This window comes from Hippoglossus hippoglossus, chromosome 23 (assembly GCF_009819705.1).
Source record: "Hippoglossus hippoglossus isolate fHipHip1 chromosome 23, fHipHip1.pri, whole genome shotgun sequence".
Classification (NCBI taxonomy): domain Eukaryota; kingdom Metazoa; phylum Chordata; class Actinopteri; order Pleuronectiformes; family Pleuronectidae; genus Hippoglossus; species Hippoglossus hippoglossus.
In genome coordinates, this window is record NC_047173.1 from 18,323,846 (window position 1) to 18,348,858 (window position 25,013).

Here is a 25,013-nt window from a genome sequence, read left to right on the forward strand (position 1 = left end):
TTACCCAAACAGGTGAAGGTGAAGAAATTATCTAAGTTAAAGATACTCGACACAAAACCAGGTAACAAGTGTGAGTGGACTTGTACAGAGGTCTTAGTGAGGACCGTTTTGAGCCTGTAACCTACAAAGTGAGGACATTTTGTCTGGTCCTCACTTTCTGACCCTAACCTGGGTTGAGGGTTTGAGGGTTAAGACTAGATTTTAGGGTTGGAATTATGTTTAGGGTTAGAATCAGGGTTAGTCATTAAGTTGGGATGGTTAAGGTTAAGGGAATGTATTATGTCATTGAGTGTCCTCACTAAGATAGTTGTACATAGATGTGTGTGCCTGTGTGTTCATAGTATTTGTGTGTTTGTGTGTGCGTGTGTGTGTTCACAGTATTTGTGTGTTTATGTGTGCAGGGATCTACACATCGTACAAGACATTTCTTCACAAAGACAAAATTCTGATTAAACGACTGTTGAAGGTAAAATGAACATGAGTTACATGACATCATGCATCACTTGACATGAATGTTTAACGTGTGTCCATCTGCGTGTTCAGGGGATTCAGAGGAAGAGGCCGTCAGAGGTGCAGAGCGCCATCTTGAGGAGACACCTGTTAGAACTCACTCAGAGCTTCATCATCCCTCTGGTGAGAAATGTGATGTCACAATGTTTTGTTGTCAGCTTGACCAATCATTGGACACACAAAGATGAACTGATTAGAATATGAAGGTCAAAGTTAACAGGACACTTCAGTTTTCTCACTGTTTAGAAATAAATGTCTGTCAGATAAATAAGTAATAAGTAAGTAATAAAAGTTGTTTTCATCTTTAAAAAGGTTTATTTCAATATTAGACTCATGAACAACTCCTTTTCTAGATGTTTGTCTGATTGTGCTGCAGCTAAATTTAAGGAAATAATTCCAGTTACATTTAACTCAGTATCATCCGTCGATACTGAGGAGATCTTTAAACTTCCACTGAGATTGACCCTCTTGTCGATAGCTCTGTAAACTCATTACGATTAACATTAGACTCCATAGCGCCTCTAAAAAAGAAACGTGTAAAACATAGTAAATTAGCTCCCTGGTATAATTCCAAGACACATGAATTAAAACAAGCGTCAAGAAAACTAGAAAGGAAGTGGAGCTCCAGCAACCGTGTTGAAAATCAACTAGACTGGAAGAGTAGTGTTAAAGTTTATAAGAAGGCTCCACAAAGCAAGAACTTTCAGTCGGGGTTTAGAGCCAATCACAGCACGGAGACAGCCTTGGTTAAAGTCAGTAATGAGCTTCTAATAGCTCCAGATGTTTGTGTCTGTCCTCGTCCTGTTAGATCTCAGTGCAGCATTCAACACTATTGACCATCACATTTTATTACAGAGGCTAGAACAGTTCATTAGCATTAAAGGAACCGCCCTCAACTGGTTTAAATCATATTTATCAGATCGATTCAAATTCATGCAAATTAATGATGAGTCATCTGTGCGCACCAAAGTTAACCACGGTGTTCCTCAGGGCTCTGTGCTCGGCCCACTTTTATTCTCATTATATATGCTTCCACTAGGAAACATTATCAGGACACACAATTTTCACTGCTCTGCGGATGACAGCCAGTTATACTTGTCAATAAAACCACTTGTTGAGGGTTAAGAACAGAGGATGTTGCTCCTTGTTAAGATCTATGAGACAAACTGATTTATTGAATATGAGACAAATAAAATGTGATGATTGATTGAAAAATCGAAACATCCAATCACAGAGCAGGAACTCTACTCCTGTCATCACAATAACCCTGAGTTTTGTCTTTCAGGAGCGATACATGGCGAGTCTGATGCCTCTGCAGAGATCTGTGACACCCTGGAAGGTAAACAGGAAGTGGATCATAATTGATGATGTTATCAGTCAGGAGATGTCGCCTGACGTTTGTCGTGACGTTTCAGACGCCTCCTCTGATTCGACCGTTCAGTCAGGACGAGTTCATGTCGACTCTGGATCACACCGGACCTCAGCTGACCTCGCTGCTCAAAGGTGATTGGACAGGACTGTACAGGTGAGTCGCTCAGGTGTCGCTGGCTCGGCTTCCTGTTCCTGTGGTAGGGCGTGAAAACTGAAATCATCTTCTTGACTCAACAGGAAGTTTTTCAGGTCTCCGAACTTTGACGGTTGGTATCGCCACCGCCACAAAGAGATGAGTCAGAAACTGGAGAGTCTCCACCTGGAGATCATCTGTGACGCTGTGAGTTATGACATCACACATTAGGTTATGACATCACATGTTAGTTTATGACATCACACGTTTGTCAGCTGTTGAACTTCTGGACTCTGGCGTTGGTCTCCAGGACCTGATCGGTTGGACCAAAGACAAATCTGAGGTTGAGATCGTCGACCTGATTCTGAAGCTCAGGGAGAAACTGGTGAGTAAATCAGGGTCAATGCAAAACCACAGGAGACCACATGAGACCACATGAGACCACATGAGACGACAGGAGACCAGATGACTTCTGATTTAGACTTGGTCAAAGTTGAGGTAATGGACAAGAAGTGTGTTTGTATTTTTCAGAATAAAGCTCAAAGGCAGCAACTGCAGCTGAAGGACGGAGTTTTAGAAAAACTGGACTCTTTTGTAAACTCGATCATCAGGACACTTCCTGAAGACCTGCACACAGTCCTGAGACCTCATGAGACCATCTGAGACCTCATGAGACCAACTAAGTCTGCCTGAGACCAAATGTTTAAACATCAGACCACCTGAGACCGCATTAGACATCAGCGCACACTACACAGAGGACACACTACACTGAGGACACACTACACTGTGGACAAACTACACTGAGGACACACTGCACTGTGGACAAACTACACTGAGGACACACTACACTGTGGACACATTACACTGAGGACACTACTCTGAGGACACATTACACTGAGGACACACTACACTGAGGACACACTACTCTGAGGACAAACTACACTGAGGACACACTACACTGAGGACACACTACATTGAAACACTGAATGTTCTTTATGTTCTCTGGTTGTGTTTCTGATGTTTCCACATTAAAAATGAATCAGAACATTTTTAAAGTTGTGATAAAAAAGTTTATATTTTATGAGATTTTTCGTGGTATGACAACTTTTAAGCTATTGAGACTTTTTGCACTAAATAAAACGTTATTCTCAGAAAGATTTAACAGTAAACATGTTGACTGTCCAACATGTGATAGGTTTATTTAAAATACTTTTATTTTCAAACATGAGTTTATTTGTGAAACTTACCGGCTGAACCTCTTGCTGCTCCGTCATTACAACGTTCATGTAACTTATCAGACCTGTTTCGATAAAAATCTAATGAAAAACTAAATTATGTCAGTTCACGTGTGTTCTGACGACGACTTCATTTGAACGTGAAAAATCACCTCACACTGATCACATGACTCAGGTCAGCAACATGTTCTATTTCTCCGGACATCAGAAAACTGAAAATGTAAAACCTGATATCTCATGATACACGTGTGTTGACCTTCAGTCGAGATCACATGACACAACAGCTCCTGCTGGAGGTGGCTATTTAAATCTATACAAAAACACCTTACAACAAAATCACAATTGAAGAAAACATTTGAGTTTAAGAACAAAATAAAACAGAATTTGTGAAGGAGGAAAAATATTTTAATTTCACCAAGAGAATCAAAAATATACAAATCAATGATTTTTAAGAGCAGAGATATGTATCAGTGATGTCATCATACATGTTCTAATACTCATGTATGTTCAGTTCGACAGCAGAATTCAAAGCAAACTTTGAATCATCCAGGAAGTGAAAAATCTGTGGCATCAAATGAGGGTCAAAAAGATTCTGAGTATAAACTGTTGGGAGCTTTCCCTTCGTCACAGAGAAAAAAAATTACAAGCAGATGATTGATTATTTCTTCTTCAGGTGTTTTATTTTCTCTTGTTGGTCCACCACGTTACCCCCTGCAGCCTGAGGACGTGGTGTTTTTCCTGCGGGCTGAAGTGCAGGATGGTCAAGATGGCGGTGAGTGTCTGATGCCTCCCGCTGGCATCCTGCAGCGTCAGGAACTTGTAGACGACGTTCTTCAGGTACTCCATGTTGGCGCCCTCTCTGCCCTGGTCTCGGATCAGCTTGTCGACATGTCCTCGCAGTTCCGTCACCTCCTCGTCATGTCGTTCTCCATTAGCGATGAGCCTGGCCTGCAGCTGGTGGATGTCCTCCTCCAGTCGGTGTTTTTGCCGTCGCAGGCCACCAACCTCCACATCTTTCCTGGCCAGCTGTTCAGCATACAGCAGCAGCGTGGGCTCAGCTGGCGCAACTCGCTGCAAGGCTTGGCCGGTGATTTCACCCTCGGACTCAGGCTCTTGCCTATCATCGTTTACCTCGAAGGAGTCATTGCTGCGGCCGAGCGCAGCAGCAGCCCTCAGCCTCTCAAGCTCCTTGTCCTTCTCGTCCAGCAGCGCCATGGTCCTCTCCCTCTGCTTGTGCAACTCTGCCTCCAGTCGCAGCAGCTCATCCCGATGCACCACCACTGCCCGCTCCACTTCCTGTTTGTGGCTCTGCTGCAGTGCTGCTGCCGCCTGCTGCCGCTCCGCCAGCTCGCGGCAGTGTTGGGCTTTGGCCTCGTCGCTCTGTATCCTCAGGTTGATGTACTTCTCCTTTAGCTCTGACAGCTGGTCCCGGACCTCCTCCAGCTCTTTGGCCTGGCAGCCATCTTTGGTGTTTTTGTTCTTCAGCACCACCTGTGCTCGCAGCTTGTAGCGCTCAAACTCGTCCTTCAGCTGCCGCAGCTCCAGCTGGTAAACAAGCATTGACGCTCTGTCGCTGCCCGGCTCTTCCTCAGTTTGTGTCAGGTCCAGGATGTTCTGGTTCGGGTTCCTCTGAGCCGCCAACAGCAGCAGCTTCTTGACCTTTTCCAGCTTCTCCTTCAGCGCATTGACGTCCAGCTGTGACTCGTCCACACCGAGGTCAGAGGTCGACCTGCTGGAAGCGGCGATGGCCAGTGTTTTGTTCTCAGTGTCCAGCTGCAGGATCCGGTCTCGGAGTCTCTGAGCAGCCTGCTGGTCACGCTGCCTCACCTTTTCACAGGAGCCGAGCAGCTCAGAAAGCTCAGAGACTCGCTGCTCCAGACCTGCGACCCTGACCTCTGCAGCCTGAGCACGCTCACGAGCACGCTCCTCAGCCTCGCAAGCCTGAAAATACAGAGACAGTGTTGAGACACTCTGAAGACCAAAATCTGATGAGACCAAAACCAATCTGAATGGTACCTTCCTGGTGTCAGTCTGAATCAGGTTTTGGTTCAGGTCAGACTTACCTTCCTGGTCTCTATATGGATCTGCTTCTGGAAGTGTTTTTTCAGTTCTGTCAGTTCCTGCTGCAGCTTGTCGACTCTGGGATCTGGTTTCTTCTGGTCTGCCTCTGCGACTTGAAGCCTCCTCTTCAGCTCATCTCTTTCCTCCCTCACCTGGTTCAGGTGAGCCTCGGACTCCGCCCCCCGGTTTACGGCCTGTGATGTCACGAGAAGGGCGCCGTTGGCGTCCTGTAGGTGGAGCTCTGCGTCCTGTCGAAGGTCTCGTTCCTGCTGCAGGATCCTCTGCAGCTCTCGCAGCTGCTGGACGTGGTCGCCGTGCTCCTGCTCCCGCTCGTGCTGCTGAGTGATGATACGAGCACGACTTTCGGCCAGCTGCTGGTGAAGGGCACGACGCTCCGCCTCCTGCTGCGTCGTCACAACGACCAGGTGCTCCTGCAGCTCGTCCACCTCCTGCTTCAGCTGACGTTTGTCGGCCTGGAAACTTGCCTCCATCCGAGACTTCTCCTGTGTCACTGTGGCGAGAGCGCTGGTGAGCGTGCTCAGTTGGCTCTTCAGCTGGGCCACTCGTCGGTCCGCCTCTACGCTTGGGAGGGGCGTGGTCTGTTGCAGAGTCTCTCCTGCTACATTGCTGGTATCAAGCTCTGCTCTCAGCGACTGTAGGAAGAAATGTTAAAGAGCTGATTGATCACGTTTTGCACCACTCCTATTACTCCCGGCTTACAGCCGCCATACTCCCGCCTTACTCCCAACTTACTCACACCTTACACCCGCCTTACTCCCAACTTACTCACACCTTACACCCGCCTTACTCCCAACTTACTCCCGCCTTACTCCCAACTTACTCACACCTTACACCCGCCTTACTCCCGCCTTACTCCCAACTTACTCACACCTTACTCCCGCCTTACTCCCGCCTTACTCCCAACTTACTCACACCTTACACCCGCCTTACTCCCAACTTACTCCCGCCTTACTCCCAACTTACTCCCGCCTTACTCCCAACTTACTCACACCTTACACCCGCCTTACTCCCGCCTTACTCCCAACTTACTCACACCTTACTCCCGCCTTACTCCCGCCTTACTCCCAACTTACTCACACCTTACACCCGCCTTACTCACACCTTAAGTTCAAACATAAAGTGGGATGCAGCTTCTTTAGAAAGTCTTTCAAAACATTCAAACGTACTGTTGAGTTGAGTTTTCCGCCCATGTCTCCCTGGTCTTCTTCAGACTGGTCACCTCTGATGTCAGTGGGCATGTCCAAAGACACCGCTGTGTCCATGCTGTCCTCGCTGTGCAACGAGCAGCCATCGTCAGCAAGGTCTGGGCGGACGATGATGGCGTCCTGATTCTGCTCCTGGTCCTGGGTCATGGTCAGGACCTTCAGACTTGCCTCTAGAGCCTCCTTCTCCTTCAGCAGACTCTTGTAGGCCTGGACCACGTCCTTGAAGCGGCTCTGGTACTGGACCAGCTGCTTCTTCTGGGACTCGATGGTGTCCAGCAGCTCCTTCCTGCCAGGACCGCCCCCGAAACTCATTCCAAACTTCTCCATGGTCGTCTCCCGGGCCACCAGTCAGACCTGTTCCACCATCAGGACCACAACTGGTTCATGGTGAAAACTGAAGAGAGCACAGTCCATCCCATAATATCATCATTAAAACAACATAAACTGAAATCATTCATAGAATCAGTTGTTGATATTCATAATCATATATTTATTTGGCAGCTTTAATAAAATATTAACTTTTCAATACAATTTTAATAATCAATATAACATCAATATTTGATATGTGGAGCTGGTGTTTTTCTCCCTGGGTCGTTTCTGCAGGTTGGAAGCCTGAAAGTCAAAACTCAGGGGAAAATCAACAGAAACCTCTGAAGTTTCAGATTCTGATCAGTTGATAATTAATCATTTACACAACCAGAGCTCCAGCGAGTCATCGATTCATCGAGTCATCGATTCATCGAGTCATCGAGTCATCGATTCATCGATTCATCGATTCATCGATCAGTTGCTTGACAGGAAGGTAAATAATAAAAGTATTTTGTTTTTCAAATGAAACATCTTATTAACAGAACTTTTACTTCAATAAATAAATCGACCAATAATGAGGCCGCAGACATATTGATTGATAGATTTCAGATGTTGATAAAGTGAATAAAAAAGCTTCAGTTACTGTTTGATTATGTTTTTATCAACATTCAGATTTAATTAAATTGTAATAATGAATTTAATGTTTCCTGTTCGTCATCAAATCAACACGAACTTTCCGGTTCTCACCTGAAGAAACGTTCCGTCAGAAAAACGAGTCAAAGAATCGTCTGTCAATAAAGAAAACACGGAGACAAGCCGCCGCCATGTTGGACTGAACCGGATGTGAAGGAGCAGGAGGAGGCGGGGAGTCACGGATGCGTTCACTGGCATCAGGGATTTTAAAACCCACCTGTTTGATCTGATGTTATCTTGATACCCGCTACAGAAATAATAAAGTAAAACAAACGAATCTCAATATGATTCAAATGAATTATGTTAGTGTTTTCAGTGGGGGATTATAAAGATTTGATTTTAAGGATTTTAGAGATTGATTTGTTTAACAACGAACTTTAAGTGAAAAATGAAAAAACTTTTTAAATAATTAAACCTGGGAAGTGGATTGAGTGAATGTTGTTGAATCGAAGTTTTCTTCTGTTTTTCAATCTACACATTTTCCAGTGACCGTGAACACATCCACAATATTTGTAAATCAATAAAGTTTTTTCAAAGCCGTGACGTCATTTCTTCCGCGTTGGCCTGGACGTGGCACCGAGGAGGAGCTGCGCGCGCCCCGGTTCTTCTCCGCCTGCTCCCGGTCTGCTCCCCGGCTGCTCCCCGGCTGCTCCCCGGCTCCTCAGCAGCTGTTCCCGGACTGACTGACCGGCCGACCTCCGCCCGCCGCTCGCCCGGGACTCTCCAGTAAAATGGGCCTGACCATCTCGTCCCTGTTCGCCCGGTTCTTCGGGAAGAAGCAGATGAGGATCCTGATGGGTGAGAGAGGCTAAGCTAACTAGCTCTGATGCTAACCGGCGGAAACCCGCTTCCATTAGTTTATGTTTTTATGACAAATGTGATTCTCATATTTAATTTGGTTTCTGGTTCTAAAGTCTTGACAGAGCCTGAGCTGAACCACAGGGTTAAACAGAAGCTAACTGTTAGCTCCAGAGGCTAACGGACTGTTTGATTAACTCACCCTCAGAGGACGGAGTGGGGCGGTGATTAAACATGTGATGTTTGTTTTGTTTCAGTTGGTTTAGACGCAGCTGGAAAAACTACGATTCTGTACAAACTGAAGCTCGGAGAGATCGTCACCACCATCCCAACTATCGGTAAGTCAGCAGCAACCAGCTGTTAGATCCTCTGAAAGAAACAGCTGATCGATCACACTGCTCCAAATATTGATTATTGACTAATTGATAGTGTTGTAGCTGCTGATCAAACACATCAGTTATTGCGTAATTTCTTTGGACTGTAGATGATTGACGATGATTGATTGATCTGTGATCAGTTCATATATAAATGAATTATGAAACTTATTTATGATCCCAGAACCCGAGGGAAGTAGCAGCCCACACACAGTCTCTGTCTCTCTCTCTCTCACACACACACACACACACACACACACACACACACACACACAGTGTGATCGGGCACATGTGTAAACTCAGTCTGGGTAAAAACAACTGACTTTGTAAACTTAGTAAATGTATGTGGAGCTGGAGGAGCTGGCGTTGCTCTGTTTGGTTTGACGCAGTCAGCGCACAGCGCGAACGATGGAGACACAGAGGAGCAGGAAATTACTGACAGAGCCGCTAAAGACTGTAAAAAAAAAAAGAAGGAGCCGTCTGTGGTCTCTGCATCCAAAGCCAAAGTTTGTTTATTCATCGCAAGTCATTGCGATATTAAACAACGTTATCGCATGTTTTCCTAATATGGCACACCCCTAGTATCGGGTGTCCTTGTACTCTTCTGTATTTTCCTGCCACATGTTCTCCCTCCTCTCTCCAGCTGAGCTGCGTTCACGTTACACGTTAACAACAAACACTGATCAGAACTGAAGTTTACATCAAGTCTTCAATGTAAACAATCAGATGGAGTAGGACTCGTCTCCACGGTAACCATGAAAACGAAATAATCAATAACAAACCAACAATCGTAAAAAAAAAAAAAATGGGTGATGTTGGTCTGCATGTTGTCAAAATATTATTGTCATAGCAACAACACCTTCACCTACAACATGGATGCTTGTGCTAATCCTCTGAACCGACGCCCCCTGCTGGTGGATATGATTCTTTAAATCTAGGATGAAAATTAAAACATTTAAAACATTAGTTATTTTTGCAGCAGAAAGCCAACAGTGCTGATGACGTCATAGCGTGGATGATGACGTCATCACGCTGTGTCCTGGGTTAGGGTTAGTTCTGTCACATGCTGTGAAATACGCATTGCTAACACAAGGTGGCGCCAGAGTAATTTATTGTTTCTAAATTAAGAATCTTCAGGATCAAAATGTGAGTTTGTTGATGAAAAAACATTTTATCATTTTTTTTTCAAATGTTTTAACATACCTTCAGTACTTTATCCTTTTATTCTGGTTTATTGACAAACATGAGCTTTTAGTTTAGGTTATACAAATTTATACATAGAACCAATCAGAACTAAGCAGAACCTCAGACTAAAGCTCATCAAACGCTGCGTCTGTTCCAGGTTTTAACGTGGAGACGGTCGAGTATAAGAACATCTGTTTCACGGTCTGGGACGTCGGTGGTCAGGACAAGATCCGACCTCTGTGGAGACACTACTTCCAGAACACACAGGTACTGAACCTGAATGTAAACCAGAACTAACCTCTTTTCCACCGAGGCAGTTGGTTCGGTCTGGAGCCGGAACCTGATCTTGAACATGTCTTGAGAAGTTTGCAGGGACCTGACGACGTCCGAACCAGCGCCAGGTTCACCTTGGTTTAAGAACCAGAACCCTCCTGCCACAGTTTTCAAGATTCAAGACTTTATTGTCATGTGCACAACAATTACATTAGTTACCACATGTTTTAACACTGATTGTAAGACTGAACCTGATGAGAACGTAGAACAGCATGATTGTGTGTAACCGTGACCTCTGACCTCTGCAGGGTCTGATTTTCGTGGTGGACAGTAACGACAGAGAGCGAGTACCAGAGTCGGCAGAGGAACTCAACAAGATGGTGAGAAAACATCTACAGATTATTCATCTGTGTCTGATCATTATTTACTCATCTGTTGATCAGGAATCAATTCATCACATCAGATTAACGTTTTCCTCTGCATGTAAAATGATCATCAGTCACATGATCCATGACGTCACCAGTCACATGACTCTCTCTCTTTAGATCCAGGAGGACGAGTTGAAGGACGCCGTTCTTCTGGTGTTTGCGAACAAACAGGATCTTCCAAATGCGATGAGTGTCACTGAACTGACTGACAAACTGGGTCTGAACAACCTCCGCAGCCGAACCGTAAGAACCAATCTTCAATACGTTGTTCCTAATCTGACCGTGGCTTTTTGTGATCGTTGAAAACGTGCTGGATTATTATTGTGTTTTACGACGATGATGAGATGATGCTCAAGATGTGAATTTTAACCCTTCATTTTAATTTGATGTGTCAGCGTCTGATTTTTGTCAGTATGTCATGATCTCATGACACAGGTTGTCAACATGATGACGTCACAATTACGTCATTTGTCAAATATTACAACTTGTTTTTTAATTAAAGTTGAAAAGATAAGATTCTGATAAAAAGATTCAAGACAAAAAATATATATTTTTTTATCTTAAAGAAGTTTAAATGATGTAACCGATTTTTAAAAAATATTAATATTTCCTTCCTTTCACAATAAGAGCCTGGTATTAATGAGGTGTATCTAACAGCTGTTTGGTCTGTTGTCTCGTCAGTGGCACATTCAGGCGACCTGCGCCACGCAAGGGACGGGTCTGTACGAGGGTCTGGACTGGTTGTCCAATGAGCTGTCAAAACGCTAAACCACCTAACGGGAAACAGGAAGTGACATGTACAAACGGAGGACGAGCGTTTCACAGACTGTTTTTGTTTTTTAAATTATAAATGTGTCGTCTGTAAGAGGAAGTGATGTCATGGACTCTGAGCTCACCTTCATTTCCCATCATGCTCTACTCTTCTGTTCTTCCTGCAGATGTTTGTTCGATCTGTCTTTCTTTTAATCCGCATGTTTTAACTGAATCATGTGACTGAATGGGAGGGGCGGGGCTAACGACAGGTGACAGTTACCTCTGTGGGCGGGGCTACCAGCAGGTGACGGTGACCTGTCGTGTGATGACTCATTCCACAGAGCCGACCCTGAACGCCTCATCATTCCTAATTAATGTGAAGAAGAAATGGAGATGATGCAATAAAGTTTTTTTTTTCTTCACTTGTTACCAGATTTGTTTTTATCTTAATAATTAAGAAAATGTCATTGAATAATTTTTATCATTTATCAAAAATCTGTTTTAACAATAATTTTGTCTTTGTAACAATTTGTAAAAAATCTTTATTAAGACAAAAGTATGTTTTAGGTTTTTTAAGGTTTGAATGGAATGAAGCTGATATTTGTGTTGAAGTCTAATGACGTAAAATATATTAAGTTTAATGAGATTTTATGATTAGTTATAAAGTAACATTAAAGTTATAATAAAATAAAGTTACAATATTGTTTTTATCAGATGTTTTTACAATAAAGAAAGTTAATAATTGATAGTGTGAAAACTATTTTATTAAAATGATTAATCAGGAAACTTGCATTTTAACAAAGAAAATGTTTAAGTGCGATTTTATTTCAACACTATAAGTAAAGTAACCTACGATGGGAAAAAACTGGAGTAAAGGTTATGTTTTGTGATTTCTTCACTTATGTTTTTATCATTTTATTTCAGCTTATTTTTTATTTGAAATAAAAAAATGATTCAATAACAGTTCATAAGCTTAAAAAACATCACATTACATTTAATGCTTTATCTGCGGGGTTTCAAAATAAAAGCATGTATTCTGCTGTGCCTGTGATGTGGTTACCTTTATTGTGAACAGGCCGGTACCGGACGTGGCTGTATATTCCGGTATATGTCCCGGTGCAGTCCTCAGTGTCTTCAGTGTCTCCACAGACGAACCAGCGACATGTCTTCAGATCCGTCCTCCTTCTCGTGCTCGTCCCGGTGCGTCACCAGACACCTGAACGTCACCTTCCACGTGGACTTCGACAGCCACGTGATCAGAGCTCAGGTGTCGCTCACCGTGGAGGCGCTGCAGGACCGACTGTCCGTGCTGGTACGTTCCCGGAGCCCGGGGCTCCCGGTGCTCCCGGTGCCCCCGGTGCCCCCGGTGCCCCCGGGGCTCTGCCTGTTAGCATGATGCTAACGCTCCATTCACTCTGAACGGGCTGAGCTTCAGTTTTACTTTACATTATTTATGATTTATTATTTATATAGGAAAATAACTGTTACATTTAGTTACTATGTTTAAACACTATTACATATACACACATATATGTAACACAGTGAATGTTGACCTTAAGAAACATAATTTAAAGATAAAATTCCGAATGAAATCTGATGTTTCTAGATATTAAATGTGAAGTTTTACATGAATTCAATCATTTAAATCCAGTTTAAATCACTATAAGTGGAATCGTTCAGTTTTGTGATGTGTGAACAAGAAACGTATTCAAATCAAATGACTCAGTTCATCGTCTTGAAGGTGATTATTGATGGATTATTGATTGATCAGTAACTTTTCTACACATTTAAACAGAGTTCAGGAAACTTCAGATTCTCTGTTGCATGACGTTTGGTGATGATTTATTAGTCTGATTAGGCATAAAAATGATTAATCTGAACAAAGTTATTGATTATTGATCTGATATTCAGACTTAAGTGCATCTGTGTGGTCGTGGACTTTGATCAAGAGTTTTTACTTGAGATCAGAGTAAATTTAATTAAATTCAATACCTTAACAATCTGTGTTAATAAGTTATTCCAGAATTGATCTTTTAGAGTTAATTGTGTCGAAGTACGAGTCTGAGATTTTCTCACAGAATATAGTTTATTAGTGAATATTTCATTGATATTCAAATATTTTTGGGCAAGAAAATCTTCCATCAAGATGTTTCTGAAGTTTAGTTTGAGGCAGATGAGACTTTAGACTCGTTATCGTGTTTGTGTGAAGACGAACTTTGAGCGGAGATGTGATGAGTCAGTACAGGTGAGTACAGGTGAGTACAGGTTAGTACAGGTGAGTCAGTACAGGTCAGTACAGGTTAGTACAGGTTAGTACAGGTTAGTACAGGTCAGTACAGGTGAGTACAGGGTAGTACAGGTTAGTACAGGTGAGTACAGGTCAGTACAGGTGAGTACAGGCCAGTACAGGTGAGTCAGTACAGGTCAGTACAGGTGAGTACAGGCCAGTACAGGTCAGTAGAGGTGAGTCAGTACAGGTCAGTACAGGTGAGTACAGGGCAGCACAGGTCAGTACAGGTGAGTACAGGTGAGTCAGTACAGGTGCGTCTCAGCCGATTCACATTAGTAATCGTACCTTTTGTCTGTCGCAGACTTTAGACACCAGAGACCTGAAGATCGTGTCTGTGTCGGCCAATGGACAAGCAGCTGTCTTCAGTCTGGGCCCCAAACACAGCTTCAAGGGGGCGCCGCTGGACATCACTCTGCCCTTTGACCTCTCAAGGTGACTTCACCTGTCGACCCGCTTCTTCTTCTCTGTCTGTGTAACATGTTGTGACTGTGTTGTGTTTTTGTTGTGGACCAATCAGAGGGCAGCATGTGATCGTGGAAGTGACCTATGAGACGTCTCCGTCTGCGATGGCTCTGCAGTGGCTCACACCCGCACAGACTGCTGGGAAAAAACACCCGTACCTGTTCAGTCAGTGTCAGGTGAATGCTCGCTTCCAATTGGTCACATAACGTCAGCTGACAGATGTTTAAACAGATGTTCACACAGACGTATATTTGTGAGTTTCTTCATCTCAGGGTTCGTGTAACTGATGAAGACGATGACCACACGTCCTTCCTCTTTCTTTCTTCTTCTTCTTTTCTTCTTCTTCCTCTTTTCTTACCCTTGTCCTTTTGTACCAAGTCTCTGCTGTGATGCGTTCATTGTCCTGGTTCACAGTCGGATCTTTAACCATCATTGAATTCACATTAAATTGTTATAATTGTTTTTCACTTAAACCTTTTTATTTTAAATACAATTGTTATTTTTTATTTGGGACCTGATTCTTCCTCATGAGCATCTGTTGCCCTCTGTCTTGTCTCACAGGCTCATCACTGCAGGAGTATAGTCCCATGTCAGGACAGTCCGTCGGTCAAACACACCTACTACGCTCAGGTAACATACACCTGTCCAACCAGTGTCTTCCAACACAGGTGTGTCTCTGTCCACGTCAGGTGTTTGTACCCATTTCTCAGGTCTGTCTCTGTCCTCGTCAGGTGTCTGTACCTAAGGACCTGGTTGCTGTGATGAGTGCATTGAGAGACGGACAGGAAGTCGATCCTCAAGACAACAATCGTATCATCTACAGGTTCAGACAGCCGGTCAGTTTCTCTTCTACAACCTGAAGTGTCTTTTTTACCGACTGACATTAAAAGCAGTATTAACGTTAAAGTTGTTAATATTATAACATCTGTCCTCAGGTGGCCATGCCGTCCTACCTGATAGCGATCGTGGTTGGAGATCTAGAGAGCAGGTAATTTCTCGCTCGCCTGTTCAATGATGTCCTCATGTAACCCTGAGCAGGTTAAAGAGTATCTTTGTTCTGATTGGTCAACAGAGTGATTGGTCCAAGGTCTAGAGTGTGGTCAGAGAAAGAGTTTGTTGATAAGGCAGCGTCTGAGTTTTCTGAGGTTAGTACACAAAGTATACATGTTCCTGGTTAATGATAACGTATATGTGTTCCTGTGTGATTGACTTATTCATGTTCCTGTGCCCATCAGACAGAGACCATGTTGGTTACTGCGGAGGACTTGGCAGGACCGTATGTTTGGGGTCAGTATGACATCCTGGTTCTTCCGCCATCTTTCCCGTACGGAGGAATGGAGAACCCGTGTCTGACCTTTGCCACTCCGACACTGCTGGTACATGCACACACATAGACACGTCACATGACCCGTGTAATTGCATCATGGAACCTCTGATAACATAATTGTCTCTTTACAGGCTGGAGATAAATCTCTGTCCAACGTGAGTAAAACCTGACACTGTTCACATATTCAGCTCCATGTGTGTGAATGTTAGTGTGTGAATGTTAATGTATTCATCACATGTTCTTCACGTCAGGTGATCGCTCATGAGATCTCACACAGCTGGACCGGGAACCTGGTGACCAACAAGACCTGGGAACACTTCTGGTAAACAAACATGCTACATGAGCTCGACTTGACATCCTAGGAAAACGCACAAACACGGTGATGATGATGCTCTTGTCGTGTGCCCAGGTTGAACGAGGGTCACACGGTGTACCTGGAGAGGATGATTGGCAGGCGTATGAAGGGGGAACAGTTCCGACAGTTTAAGGCGATGGGCGGCTGGAAGGACCTGCAGGACTCTGTGAGACCATGAACTCTGTCGTCCATTTTAAACCTGCACTCATAAAGTTACATCTTTTCACCTGAACGTGTTGTTCCTCAGGTGAACACGTTTGGGGTCAACAACCCTCTCACTAACCTGGTTCCCAGTCTCCAGGACGTCGACCCTGACGATGCCTTCTCCTCTGTTCCTTATGAGAAAGGCTTCGCTCTGCTGTATTACCTGGAGGAGCTGATGGGAGGTCCAGGTAACACGTCTACATCACACACTCTTCAATCATTTATGTGATTAACATGTTTCTTACCCTGTCAAATTTTTCTTCCAGAGGTGTTCATGGGCTTTGTGAAGTCGTACATTCAGCTGTTCGCCTACAGCAGTGTGACGACAGACGAGTGGAAGAACTACCTGTTCAGATACTTTAAAGATAAGGTGAGAACGAGCAGCTCAGGTGAACACACAGAGACGACTTCCAAAGTCTCCATGTGGAGTTTTCAGAGAACCTAAATTTCTTCAGTTCTTAGTAAGTTGTCCAACATGTGATAAAAATGTCATAGTGTAGTATGACGACCAACATGAGGGCAGAATTGGACATTATCGACAGCGAAGCTAGTTGACCCTCTTTCTGGCCAGATCCCCGGTATAGCTAGTAGTAAACAAGGAAGTACAGTTCCACATTCATACCTGGTCCCAGCCAGGTGTTTGTAAACATGGGTTAGAGATTGTGTAGAAGTGCACACATTCTCCCCTCAATTTAGTTTTTTATAGATCCCAAGGTTTGCATGAGAAGTAGCATACGCTAAAAATGGGCCCTGAAAGATACGTACGCAACGTTTATTAGTGAGGCCCCAGGTCTCTAAAGTGCCACACCCCTATCCTTTCAATAGGGCACGAATCCTGGCCAGCCAGCCTCCCCTGTTAGCTTGTGGCAGGGCAGTCTGGTCGGCTCTGGGGACCCATGGATGGTTTGATATAAATGTATGTATATAAATGTAATTAATGTTTGTTATGTAATGTTATGTACTATTAGGTACTGTATGTGAGGTTTGGACCACAGGAAGATTAGCTGATAGCTATTGCATCAGCTAATGAGGATCATTTAAATAAACAACAGGCCATACTTATTTTTCATGGTTTGTTTAGTCTCCCTTGATCAGCTAGAAGCTAGCAGCTAGCAGCTAGAAGCTAGCAGGTAGAAGCTAGCAGCTAGAAGGTAGAACAGTGGTCACCAACCTTTTCGAGTCCAAGAGCACTTTTTTAATTCCAAACGTAAGCCGAGAGCTACCACCCTGATATCTTCCAAAAAACCCACTTAGGAGGGTCATATTTATTATTTTTTGCAATTTCTGTTAAAGGTTGAATGTACAAGAAATAAATATACACAGAGAGGCAGTTGTGCAACTTTTTCTATTCAATGACAATATTCAAATTATTATCAATTTATATTTACAATGCAAAATATGTAGCTTCTCAGTTCCACATCATGTTTTGCAGAGGAGCTGCTACTGCAGCACAATGTTTTACATATAGGCTTTGATTTGAATATGGCCACAAATATGATTATTGCCTTGTATGAAAGAAGTCCCTTCTACTAAAATAAATACCAGTACTACACAGTATGGGTTAGGGTTAGTTCGGGGATCGACAGTGAAGACTGGCAGATCGACCGGTAGATCGCGATCGACGGGTTGGCGGCCACTGCTCCACATTGTGCCGCTTTGCCGTCGCAACAGTTGCCCCGCAAATGAGACACACACATTTTTCTTTCACTGTCGTAAAGAAGAACTCTTCCTCCCAATCATTATGAAAATAGTATGTTTTCTTTCGCTTTTCTGCCATGTTTTCTTTAGTTTGTGGGTAAAAACCACATCTAGCTCGCCATCGTTGCTGCTCCCGCTAGCTTGTCTCAGCATAGAGTGAGATGGCGGTTTGACTTTTTTTTTTTATTTCAAATTTCAGTTTAACCCATAGTCTTAATACGATAGAGAACTCTCTGAGTTCTCTTAGGCCGCTCGGAGAAGTGTCGATCAAACTATCAGCTGGTTCCATTCCAGCACAGGTGTGTGTGTGTGTGTGTGTGTGTATATATATATATATGTGTGTGTATATATGTGTGTGTATATGTAAATTGTAGGGCGTGGCCGGGCAAGTCGGTGTATCTTAAAGAAATATCCAGGAACCTTGACAGCACCTCGTACATATGGAACATGTAACCGAGTGGAGCGATAGTCTCTTCACCTCGAGAACGATGGTTACAACCGAGCGTTCTGCAGCAGTTTTAGAGACGTTCTTTGTTCTTGGTCTCAGGTTGACGTCCTGAACCAGGTGGACTGGAACGCCTGGATGTTCACTCCAGGGATGCCTCCTGTCAAACCTCAGTAAGTTGATCCTGTCAGTCCATCATCAGGTCTCATTAAACCTGATCAGATTATTGATCAGTTCATTGATTGCTGTGTTTCAGGTACGACACCACACTGGCTGACTCCTGCATTGCTCTGAGTCAGAGGTGGATCAAGGTGAGACCTGGACTTGATGAGGACTAGTTTTCTTTAGGAAGAGTTTTTAAATGCTTACGTGTCTTGTGTCCCCCTATAGGCCATAGATCTGAACAGCTTCACAGAGAACGACCTGAAGTCAATGTCGTCACATCAGCTGATCAAGTTCCTGTCTCTCCTGCTTCAGGAGGTAAATCTATTTCAGTCCACTTCACTGCACTTTAGTCCACCTCAGTCCACTTCACTGCACTTTAATCCACCTCACTTCTCTTTAATGAACTTCAGTCCAACTCAGTCCACCTGTGTGTCTCTGCAGGATCCTCTTCCTCTGACTCACCTGAAGAAGATGCAGGAGGTTTATGATCTGAACGTCGTTTTGAACGCAGAGATTCGCTTCAGGTGAGAACTCGAGACCAGAAAACAGCTGAGTCACTTCAAACCGTCGCTCGTCCTGATTGGCTGCCGTGTCTCCGCAGGTGGCTGAGGTTGTGTGTTCGGTCTAAGTGGGAGGAGGCGGTTCCCTTGGCGCTGAAGATGGCGACAGAACAGGGAAGAATGAAGTTCACGAGACCGTTGTTCAGGTATGATTCAGTTTGAAGATATTCTCACGAGACAGATTGATCAAATTATTCATCATTAATTATAATTAATTAAATCAACATGTTTAACTTTCAGAGAAGTTTTTAACTTTGAGAAGTTCAGCGATGAAGCCGTCCGAGTGTTTCTTGCTCATCGAGCGGAGATGCACTCGGTCACTTCTGGACTCGTCGCCAAAGACCTGAATGTTGACAGCCTGAAATCTACCAGTCTGTAAAAAACAATCAGGAAGCAGCATCATTACACAATAACCAATCAGAGCTCTTCTTCTCACCAATCACTGTTTTTCTCTCAGATATAATCAATGATTTGTTTTTCTGATTTTCTAAAGAAATAAAATCTGTCTGTTGTGACCTCAGTTGTTTTTGTCTTGGGTTTCTTAACTGAAGTCAGTATTTCAGCAGGTTCTTCTTCCTCTTCTTCCTCTTCTTCCTCTTCTTCCTCTTCTTCTTCTTCCTCTTTCTATCAACGTTCAGAAGTCAAGTTTAACCACATGAGCAACTGATGTGAAAAAACGAATCTCAGAATGAAAACATGACATTTGTGTAAATATACATATGTAATTATACGTACGTATTTATATGTTCAATTTTATTTGTATACTGCCAAATCACAACATATTATTTCAAGGCTCTTTACATAGAAGTTAAAGACCTTAAAGATTATAGAGAAACAAACAGTTCAACAACGAGCAGCTCTGATGGCTGAAAGAGAAAAAACTCTTCAACTGGAAGAGGGGGGGGCCCGCTCCAGAGGCAGCCGACCGGCTCTTTCCAGGCACGAGCGAATCAGATGTGCCTCATCACCACAGCCGAAACACTTCATCGTACCTGATGTTACATGCACAGTGTGACCACACGTATGGATGTGTCCTCCTGGAGGAGCTGGACTGCCTGTGCAACCTGATGGAGCTGCAGGTAGCGCATCATGCTACCAGTAGTGAGGAGGAGCAGAACACAGAACTAGAATCAGTCAGATCTCGTTCACACACGTTATTATATTGTGGTTACTTAATATACTTTTACCAAATGTCACCTGGGGGCGCTGTAACTTCCACCCTGACACAATCCCAGATGTTTTACCAGCTGTTCTTCCTGCATTACATAACAACATAACTGTTTGTTTTATTCTGGATGTTTGTTCTCAGATTTTTAATATACAACAGTTTGATCCTCGGCTCTGCTGTCAGTCAAACTGTCCATGTGTGTGATTGGTCATACACAGTAAACCCTGCCCCTTTCATGTGCACACTCTCAGAACTTAATGAGTTAACTTCACGAGTTTAAACCAGCGTCATGTGACCACTGAGCCTGACTGTGATGTCAGGTTAAGTTCAACTGGACAAAGAGATCCTGGATATGTTGAGACCAGATCCAGGTTCAGCTGAGTCCCAGTACCAGGTTCAGGTTTTGGTCCTGTTGTTCCTGTGCCTGCTGCATTCTCTGCTCCTCCAGCAGGGACACTAGAGAGACTCTGCTGCACCAACATCTCCTCCAGCAGCTGCTGCCCCCCCCTTCAGGTGATCTGTGGAACAGCAGCAGCACGTCAGCAACACAACAACCCACACAAAACAACACAGCACACCCAAAACGTGTCTTATAATATTAAAAACCTTAAAAGTATCTAATCAAGCTACAAATAAATCTTACTTTACACTTACTTTTAAGTAAACTTATCAAAAACTAATAAATAAATTTGAACAAAACCAATCTGACTTAAAGGGGATATGTGAGAGTGGAGAGCTTTGATGCGTGCATGGGCCAGTGCATTGCCTTTGGATCCACATTTCAACTGCCCAGTTGACGGATGAAGCAGGGGGGGGGGGGTCATCGAGATACATCAACAAATCCTAACCAGCCAGAGCCATCGAACGGACGGGCTGTCTCTAAGAGACGGTTCACATACCCCTACCAAAACGATTTCTCTCTTGTGTTTTTGTGCCTGAAACCAACAAAACCAGGACAAAGAATCAACCTGACTGATGGAACAAAGCACAGGTCCCTTGGAAAGAGTCAACCAGACCCGACCAACCGCAAGGACCCGGAATCTGAATCCAAAACACAGCCTGACAACAAAACTTCTAAACCACAAGAAAAACCAGGAGCCATGATTAGAATCAGCAGATTTTATTCACAGCAGGAGGCCGAACAAACCCAGATCTGAGTTCTGCCTTCAAACCTGAATCCAGATCTTATCACTTACCTGAGGTCAACCCTTAAAAATACATCCAAGAGGAAATAATAAAAATAATACATTTTAAAATTATTACTAGGGTCCGGGTTAGGGTTAACCCTAACCCCATATTTGTTATAATTTTTAACAGCAAAATTTACTAAACGGATAATTACAGGGGAATAATTAAACAATAAATTAATTATTCAGTATGGATGGACCCTACCTAATTTGCTTTAATATTTTGAGTAAATTCTTGTCATAATAAGTAATTTTTATAGACATTACAAAGGTTTTTAACTTAATAAAGAGACTGTGTCTACTGATTGGTCCATTACTCCTAAAGGATGATGGGATTGTTTTATAAAACAGGTTTTGTTAAATTACTCTCCTCTTATCTACAAAACAAATCTAAAAAACGATAAGAAAAATACCATCCCGAGGGACTTCCCTAATTTAAGATTTTTATTTATTATTTAATTAATTAATTAATTGATTGATTGATTACGGATCTATATGAGTTTTTCAAACAAATATAACCCCTACTAGCACACGTAGGAAGTTCTCCACTATGGCTGAGACTCAAAAACAAAGCAATAGCCCTAATCTTAACCATAACCATAACCTTTACCTTACTCCCAACCCTAACCAGTTAATCCTTAACCCTAACCCTAATAAGAATCTTTAAAGTAGATTATATGCCAAAACTTATTTGGACACACCCTGGGGCTTGATCAACCCAGGCGGGGCCTTCTTCAGGTGAGGGTGTTTAGTGATAATGGCCAAAACACTCAATGATCCTGGGGTCCACTACTGATGATGTGTCCTATAATATTACAAACCTTAAAAGTATCTATCAAGTAACAAATAAATCTTACTTTACACTTACTTTTAAATATATTTATCAAAAACTAAGAAATACATTTGAACAGACCCAATCTGACTTAAAGGGGATATTTGAGAGTGGAGAGCTTTGGCTTCTATCTAACCAGAGAGTCACCGGATGGTGTGGGGAGGTACCGAACCCTAACAGGCTCAGTTCCCCTATAACCAGTGTGGGTGATTCTTTTTGTCTTGTAGCCCCCCTTTCACTACTTTCCATAAGGTCTACTTCGCTCAGTTGGTAGAGCAAGAGCCTCAAGAGCTGGGATTCTTCTTTGTGTCCCTCAACCATCCATCTCCTTCCTAGCTAAAGATCGGCTGCACCCAAAATGCACCAAAAGAACACACGACAATTGAACTAGTTATATAACATTTTATTTTTTATTTTATCTAAAAAAATTCTACAGTTAAATGAACAGTTTGCTTGTATTTGACAAAAATGTAGCTTATAAATCTTTTTCATCCGGCATCACTTCTAATTTGTTCAAACATTAATTAACTGTGGAAACTGAAGATGCCTCAGTTTTTGAAGAAACTTCAGATGATTCGTCCATTTTCTTTCCAAACACTGTTTCCATGATACAGGCTTTAAACTGATGAATTAAGAAAAACAAAGATCAGTTACTTAATAAAAAAAGAGAAGGAGAAAAGAAACAACAAAAACATAACATACATTTCAGACATTTAAAATATAAAGGACATTAAAAGTTGTCCTCATTGGAGAAGAATGAATGATGAATAAGTCATGTTAATTTTGATATTCCTCACCTTTGTTTTTTACCTGTCTGCCTACTTTTCTTTTTACATGAAGCCTTGACCTGTGTGTTAAGGTGAAATTTAACGTTTGACTCACCTGTTTGTTCATGAAGACGTAGATTAACGGGTTGTAGACACAAGAGCTCTTGGAGAAAAATGCCGGGATGGTGACGAGTCGATAGTCTTTGTTTGTGTCTGAAGAGTGAGCGAAGTAAAGAGCGGCGAGAGCATATGGACCGTAACAAGTGACGAAGGAACCGACCATCACGATAATCATCCTCGATACTTCCTTCTCGGCCTTCTGAGTCGAGACTGACTCCGTCTGCTGAGCCGCAACCTAAACACGACAAAAAGCCATGTTGTGGCAAAAGTTGGTTTGTTAGTTTAACCCCCTTGAGACCCATCATCTCGTTTTCGAAGGGGGGGGAACATATACTACAATCATCAGAACTTAAGAATATTGACACTTATGTACACATGCATATACTTACAAATACACACACATTTATATATAAATAATGTTAAACTTATTTCACCGACATAAACTGAAGACATTCTATTTACATGGTAAACCTAAATCAGTTGAAGCTCTTATAATCTATACGTACAATCAATACTCAAATTCTATATTACTCCTACAATCACCTTTATCAATAGATAATAAATAAGTGTGCATCAACAACTGTGTTTTACTAAAATGTTAAATGTTCTATCTAGAGACGATAATGTTTGACTATAAATATTGATTGACTGATTGATTGAACTCACCGCTCTCAGGGAACTCAGTAACTGGGTGTAGGAGAAGATGATGATGGTGAGCGGAAGGATGAAGCACGTCACCATCAAGAAGTTTGTGTAGCTGCTGCAGTGAAACTCCTCGTTGTGCGTGTACCAATCAGGACCACACGAGCAACCCAGACCTTCAGGGATGTACCTGAACACACACACACACACACACACGACCCGTTCAGGTGCTTCATGTTAAACATCACTGTGAGATGAAACCTCACTCAGAGTTGTACCTGCTCCATCCAAAGAAAGGTGGTATGGCACAGCTGATCCCCATGAACCAGGTGAAGGCGACAGCACCTGCGGCGTGATTACTGCCAAACCTAAAGGCTCCGAATGGTTTACAAATGACCAGGTATCTTTCCAAAGAGAGAACGGCCAAAGACCACGACGTGACCAGACCTGAAGAGGAGTTCATTCAAGACAGAAACATTAGGTTAACAGACTCAAGAGAACCTCCGTTTACCTGCTGCTGACAGGGAATAAAATAAAACATAAAACTTCTGATTTGATTTACCTGCTATCGAGCCCATGGCAGATTCCAGTGCACACAGTGTGGGACCCAGGAAGAAGTAACCCCTCATGGTGGAGACAAACACCTGGCTCACTGAGAAGACCACAAAGATTAATCCTGCGAAGCAGATGTTGACGAGGATGTAATTGAGAGGGACTCTGAGCTTCTTGTACTTGAGTGTCACAAGAAGAACAATAAAGTTTAAAGGAGTGCCAGCGAACAGGACGGAGCCCATGAAGATCGTTTGCAGGTGAAAAGCCCATTGAGGTGCCAGGTAATACTGTGGCCCATCGAAGGGACTCACATTAGAAACGTTCTCATACAGGTGGAAGTGTTTCCCCATCATGAACCTGAGCTTTCTAACACTCAGGAGATTTCATCCTCTTTATAAACCCTCATAAACCACTTAATCCAAAGATTTAGCTGCAAGGGTTTTTCCAAAGTTTTAGGATTAAGATCGTCACATTTCACCTTTGTCCAAAAAAGGTTAATCTGATTACAAGCTGAGCAGTCGCAGTGAAAACACGCAGAGGTCAGCAAGAGTTTAGATGTAGTTTAACTAAAAACAGAGTTTAGATGTAGTTTAACCAAAAACAGAGTTTAGATGTAGTTTAACTAAAAACAGAGTTTAGATGTAGTTTAACTAAAAACAGAGTTTAGATGTAGTTTAACCAAAAACAGAGTTTAGATGTAGTTTAACTAAAAACAGAGATTTTTAGGAAAACCTGTGTCCAAAGAATAATGGCTTCAAGAATCCATATCTAGATAAAATGGATGGATGCATGGATGATGGATGAATGGTTGATGGATGGATGATGGATGAATGGTTGATGGATGGATGATGGATGAATGAATGATGGATGGATGATGAATGATGGATGGA

General features: G+C 42.9%; 5 protein-coding genes across 11 annotated transcripts in view; 3 read left to right on the plus strand and 2 right to left on the minus strand.

Moving 5' to 3' along the window:
- The window catches only part of dennd6b (DENN/MADD domain containing 6B), a 6,489-nt gene extending 3,671 nt beyond the window's left edge, over positions 1-2,818 (plus strand). Inside the window, exons 13-21 of one of the 2 annotated variants that reach the window (XM_034578304.1) lie at positions 1-61; positions 402-466; positions 544-633; positions 1,796-1,849; positions 1,926-2,035; positions 2,119-2,221; positions 2,325-2,399; positions 2,546-2,702; positions 2,733-2,818. The exon at positions 1-61 is cut by the window's left edge and continues 5 nt beyond it. In XM_034578304.1, the coding sequence (XP_034434195.1) occupies positions 1-61; positions 402-466; positions 544-633; positions 1,796-1,849; positions 1,926-2,035; positions 2,119-2,221; positions 2,325-2,399; positions 2,546-2,677 (690 nt within the window). In that variant the 3' untranslated portion in view covers positions 2,678-2,702; positions 2,733-2,818. Of the gene's footprint in view, positions 62-401; positions 467-543; positions 634-1,795; positions 1,850-1,925; positions 2,036-2,118; positions 2,222-2,324; positions 2,400-2,545 lie in introns of both variants that reach the window. The other variant, XM_034578303.1, reaches the window with a different exon arrangement.
- Positions 2,819-3,632: 814 nt separating this feature from the next.
- Positions 3,633-7,729, minus strand: gcc1 (GRIP and coiled-coil domain containing 1). 3 transcript variants are annotated; one of them, XM_034578296.1, is made up of 5 exons: positions 7,593-7,609; positions 7,124-7,186; positions 6,498-6,930; positions 5,313-5,963; positions 3,633-5,190 (listed from the first exon to the last, which is right to left on the minus strand). In XM_034578296.1, exons 3-5 carry the CDS (start codon positions 6,861-6,863, stop codon positions 3,928-3,930), a joined length of 2,280 nt encoding a protein of 759 aa, XP_034434187.1. In that variant the 5' UTR covers positions 6,864-6,930; positions 7,124-7,186; positions 7,593-7,609; the 3' UTR covers positions 3,633-3,927. The 3 variants fall into 3 exon arrangements, with proteins under 3 accessions (XP_034434187.1, XP_034434185.1, XP_034434186.1); XM_034578294.1 differs by lacking the exon at positions 7,124-7,186 and having other exon boundaries at positions 7,593-7,729; XM_034578295.1 differs by lacking the exon at positions 7,593-7,609 and having other exon boundaries at positions 7,124-7,200.
- A 349-nt stretch (positions 7,730-8,078) lies between these two features.
- Positions 8,079-12,280, plus strand: LOC117757307 (ADP-ribosylation factor 4). Of its 3 annotated transcripts, none has more exons than XM_034578319.1 (6): positions 8,079-8,336; positions 8,594-8,674; positions 10,053-10,162; positions 10,477-10,548; positions 10,714-10,895; positions 10,984-11,109. In XM_034578319.1, exons 1-6 carry the CDS (start codon positions 8,270-8,272, stop codon positions 11,024-11,026), a joined length of 555 nt encoding a protein of 184 aa, XP_034434210.1. In that variant the 5' UTR covers positions 8,079-8,269; the 3' UTR covers positions 11,027-11,109. The 3 variants fall into 3 exon arrangements, with proteins under 3 accessions (XP_034434210.1, XP_034434212.1, XP_034434211.1); XM_034578321.1 differs by having other exon boundaries at positions 10,714-10,879; positions 10,984-11,105; XM_034578320.1 differs by lacking the exon at positions 10,984-11,109 and adding an exon at positions 11,278-12,280 and having other exon boundaries at positions 8,083-8,336; positions 10,714-10,839.
- A 159-nt stretch (positions 12,281-12,439) lies between these two features.
- Positions 12,440-19,378, plus strand: lta4h (leukotriene A4 hydrolase). The gene is made up of 19 exons (XM_034578297.1): positions 12,440-12,661; positions 13,941-14,071; positions 14,157-14,277; positions 14,663-14,731; positions 14,833-14,937; positions 15,037-15,089; positions 15,174-15,246; positions 15,337-15,477; positions 15,560-15,583; positions 15,680-15,750; positions 15,838-15,949; positions 16,031-16,175; positions 16,254-16,357; positions 18,233-18,303; positions 18,387-18,441; positions 18,521-18,610; positions 18,737-18,819; positions 18,897-19,001; positions 19,096-19,378. The coding sequence occupies exons 1-19, from the start codon at positions 12,458-12,460 to the stop codon at positions 19,232-19,234; spliced, it is 1,896 nt and encodes a 631-aa protein (XP_034434188.1). The 5' UTR covers positions 12,440-12,457; the 3' UTR covers positions 19,235-19,378.
- A 3,052-nt stretch (positions 19,379-22,430) lies between these two features.
- On the minus strand, positions 22,431-24,479 carry opn1sw1 (opsin 1 (cone pigments), short-wave-sensitive 1). Of its 2 annotated transcripts, none has more exons than XM_034578318.1 (5): positions 24,134-24,479; positions 23,850-24,018; positions 23,596-23,761; positions 22,925-23,164; positions 22,431-22,664 (listed from the first exon to the last, which is right to left on the minus strand). In XM_034578318.1, the coding sequence occupies exons 1-5, from the start codon at positions 24,474-24,476 to the stop codon at positions 22,563-22,565; spliced, it is 1,020 nt and encodes a 339-aa protein (XP_034434209.1). In that variant the 5' UTR covers positions 24,477-24,479; the 3' UTR covers positions 22,431-22,562. The 2 variants fall into 2 exon arrangements, with proteins under 2 accessions (XP_034434209.1, XP_034434208.1); XM_034578317.1 differs by having other exon boundaries at positions 22,442-22,664; positions 23,850-23,975; positions 24,134-24,468.
- Positions 24,480-25,013: the final 534 nt, after the last annotated feature.

Bases quoted from the DNA above. Each gene is read 5' to 3' on its own strand.
- opn1sw1 (XM_034578318.1), bottom strand. From the start codon at position 24,476: ATGATGGGGAAACACTTCCACCTGTATGAGAACGTTTCTAATGTGAGT. The intron at 23,762-23,849 runs GTACAACTCTGA...GTGTGTGTTCAG, and splicing joins CCTTTCTTTGGATGGAGCAG to GTACATCCCTGAAGGTCTGG. The intron at 23,165-23,595 runs GTGAGTTCAATC...TGTCGTGTTTAG, and splicing joins TACTGAGTTCCCTGAGAGCG to GTTGCGGCTCAGCAGACGGA.
- lta4h (XM_034578297.1), top strand. From the start codon at position 12,458: ATGTCCCGGTGCAGTCCTCAGTGTCTTCAGTGTCTCCACAGACGAACC. The intron at 14,732-14,832 runs GTAACATACACC...TGTCCTCGTCAG, and splicing joins AACACACCTACTACGCTCAG to GTGTCTGTACCTAAGGACCT. The intron at 18,611-18,736 runs GTAAATCTATTT...GTGTCTCTGCAG, and splicing joins TGTCTCTCCTGCTTCAGGAG to GATCCTCTTCCTCTGACTCA.
- gcc1 (XM_034578294.1), bottom strand. From the start codon at position 6,863: ATGGAGAAGTTTGGAATGAGTTTCGGGGGCGGTCCTGGCAGGAAGGAG. The intron at 5,964-6,497 runs GTACGTTTGAAT...TTCTTCCTACAG, and splicing joins GCGGAAAACTCAACTCAACA to TCGCTGAGAGCAGAGCTTGA. The intron at 5,191-5,312 runs GTAAGTCTGACC...CTGTATTTTCAG, and splicing joins TCCATATAGAGACCAGGAAG to GCTTGCGAGGCTGAGGAGCG.
- LOC117757307 (XM_034578319.1), top strand. From the start codon at position 8,270: ATGGGCCTGACCATCTCGTCCCTGTTCGCCCGGTTCTTCGGGAAGAAG. The intron at 10,163-10,476 runs GTACTGAACCTG...TGACCTCTGCAG, and splicing joins ACTACTTCCAGAACACACAG to GGTCTGATTTTCGTGGTGGA. The intron at 10,549-10,713 runs GTGAGAAAACAT...CTCTCTCTTTAG, and splicing joins CAGAGGAACTCAACAAGATG to ATCCAGGAGGACGAGTTGAA.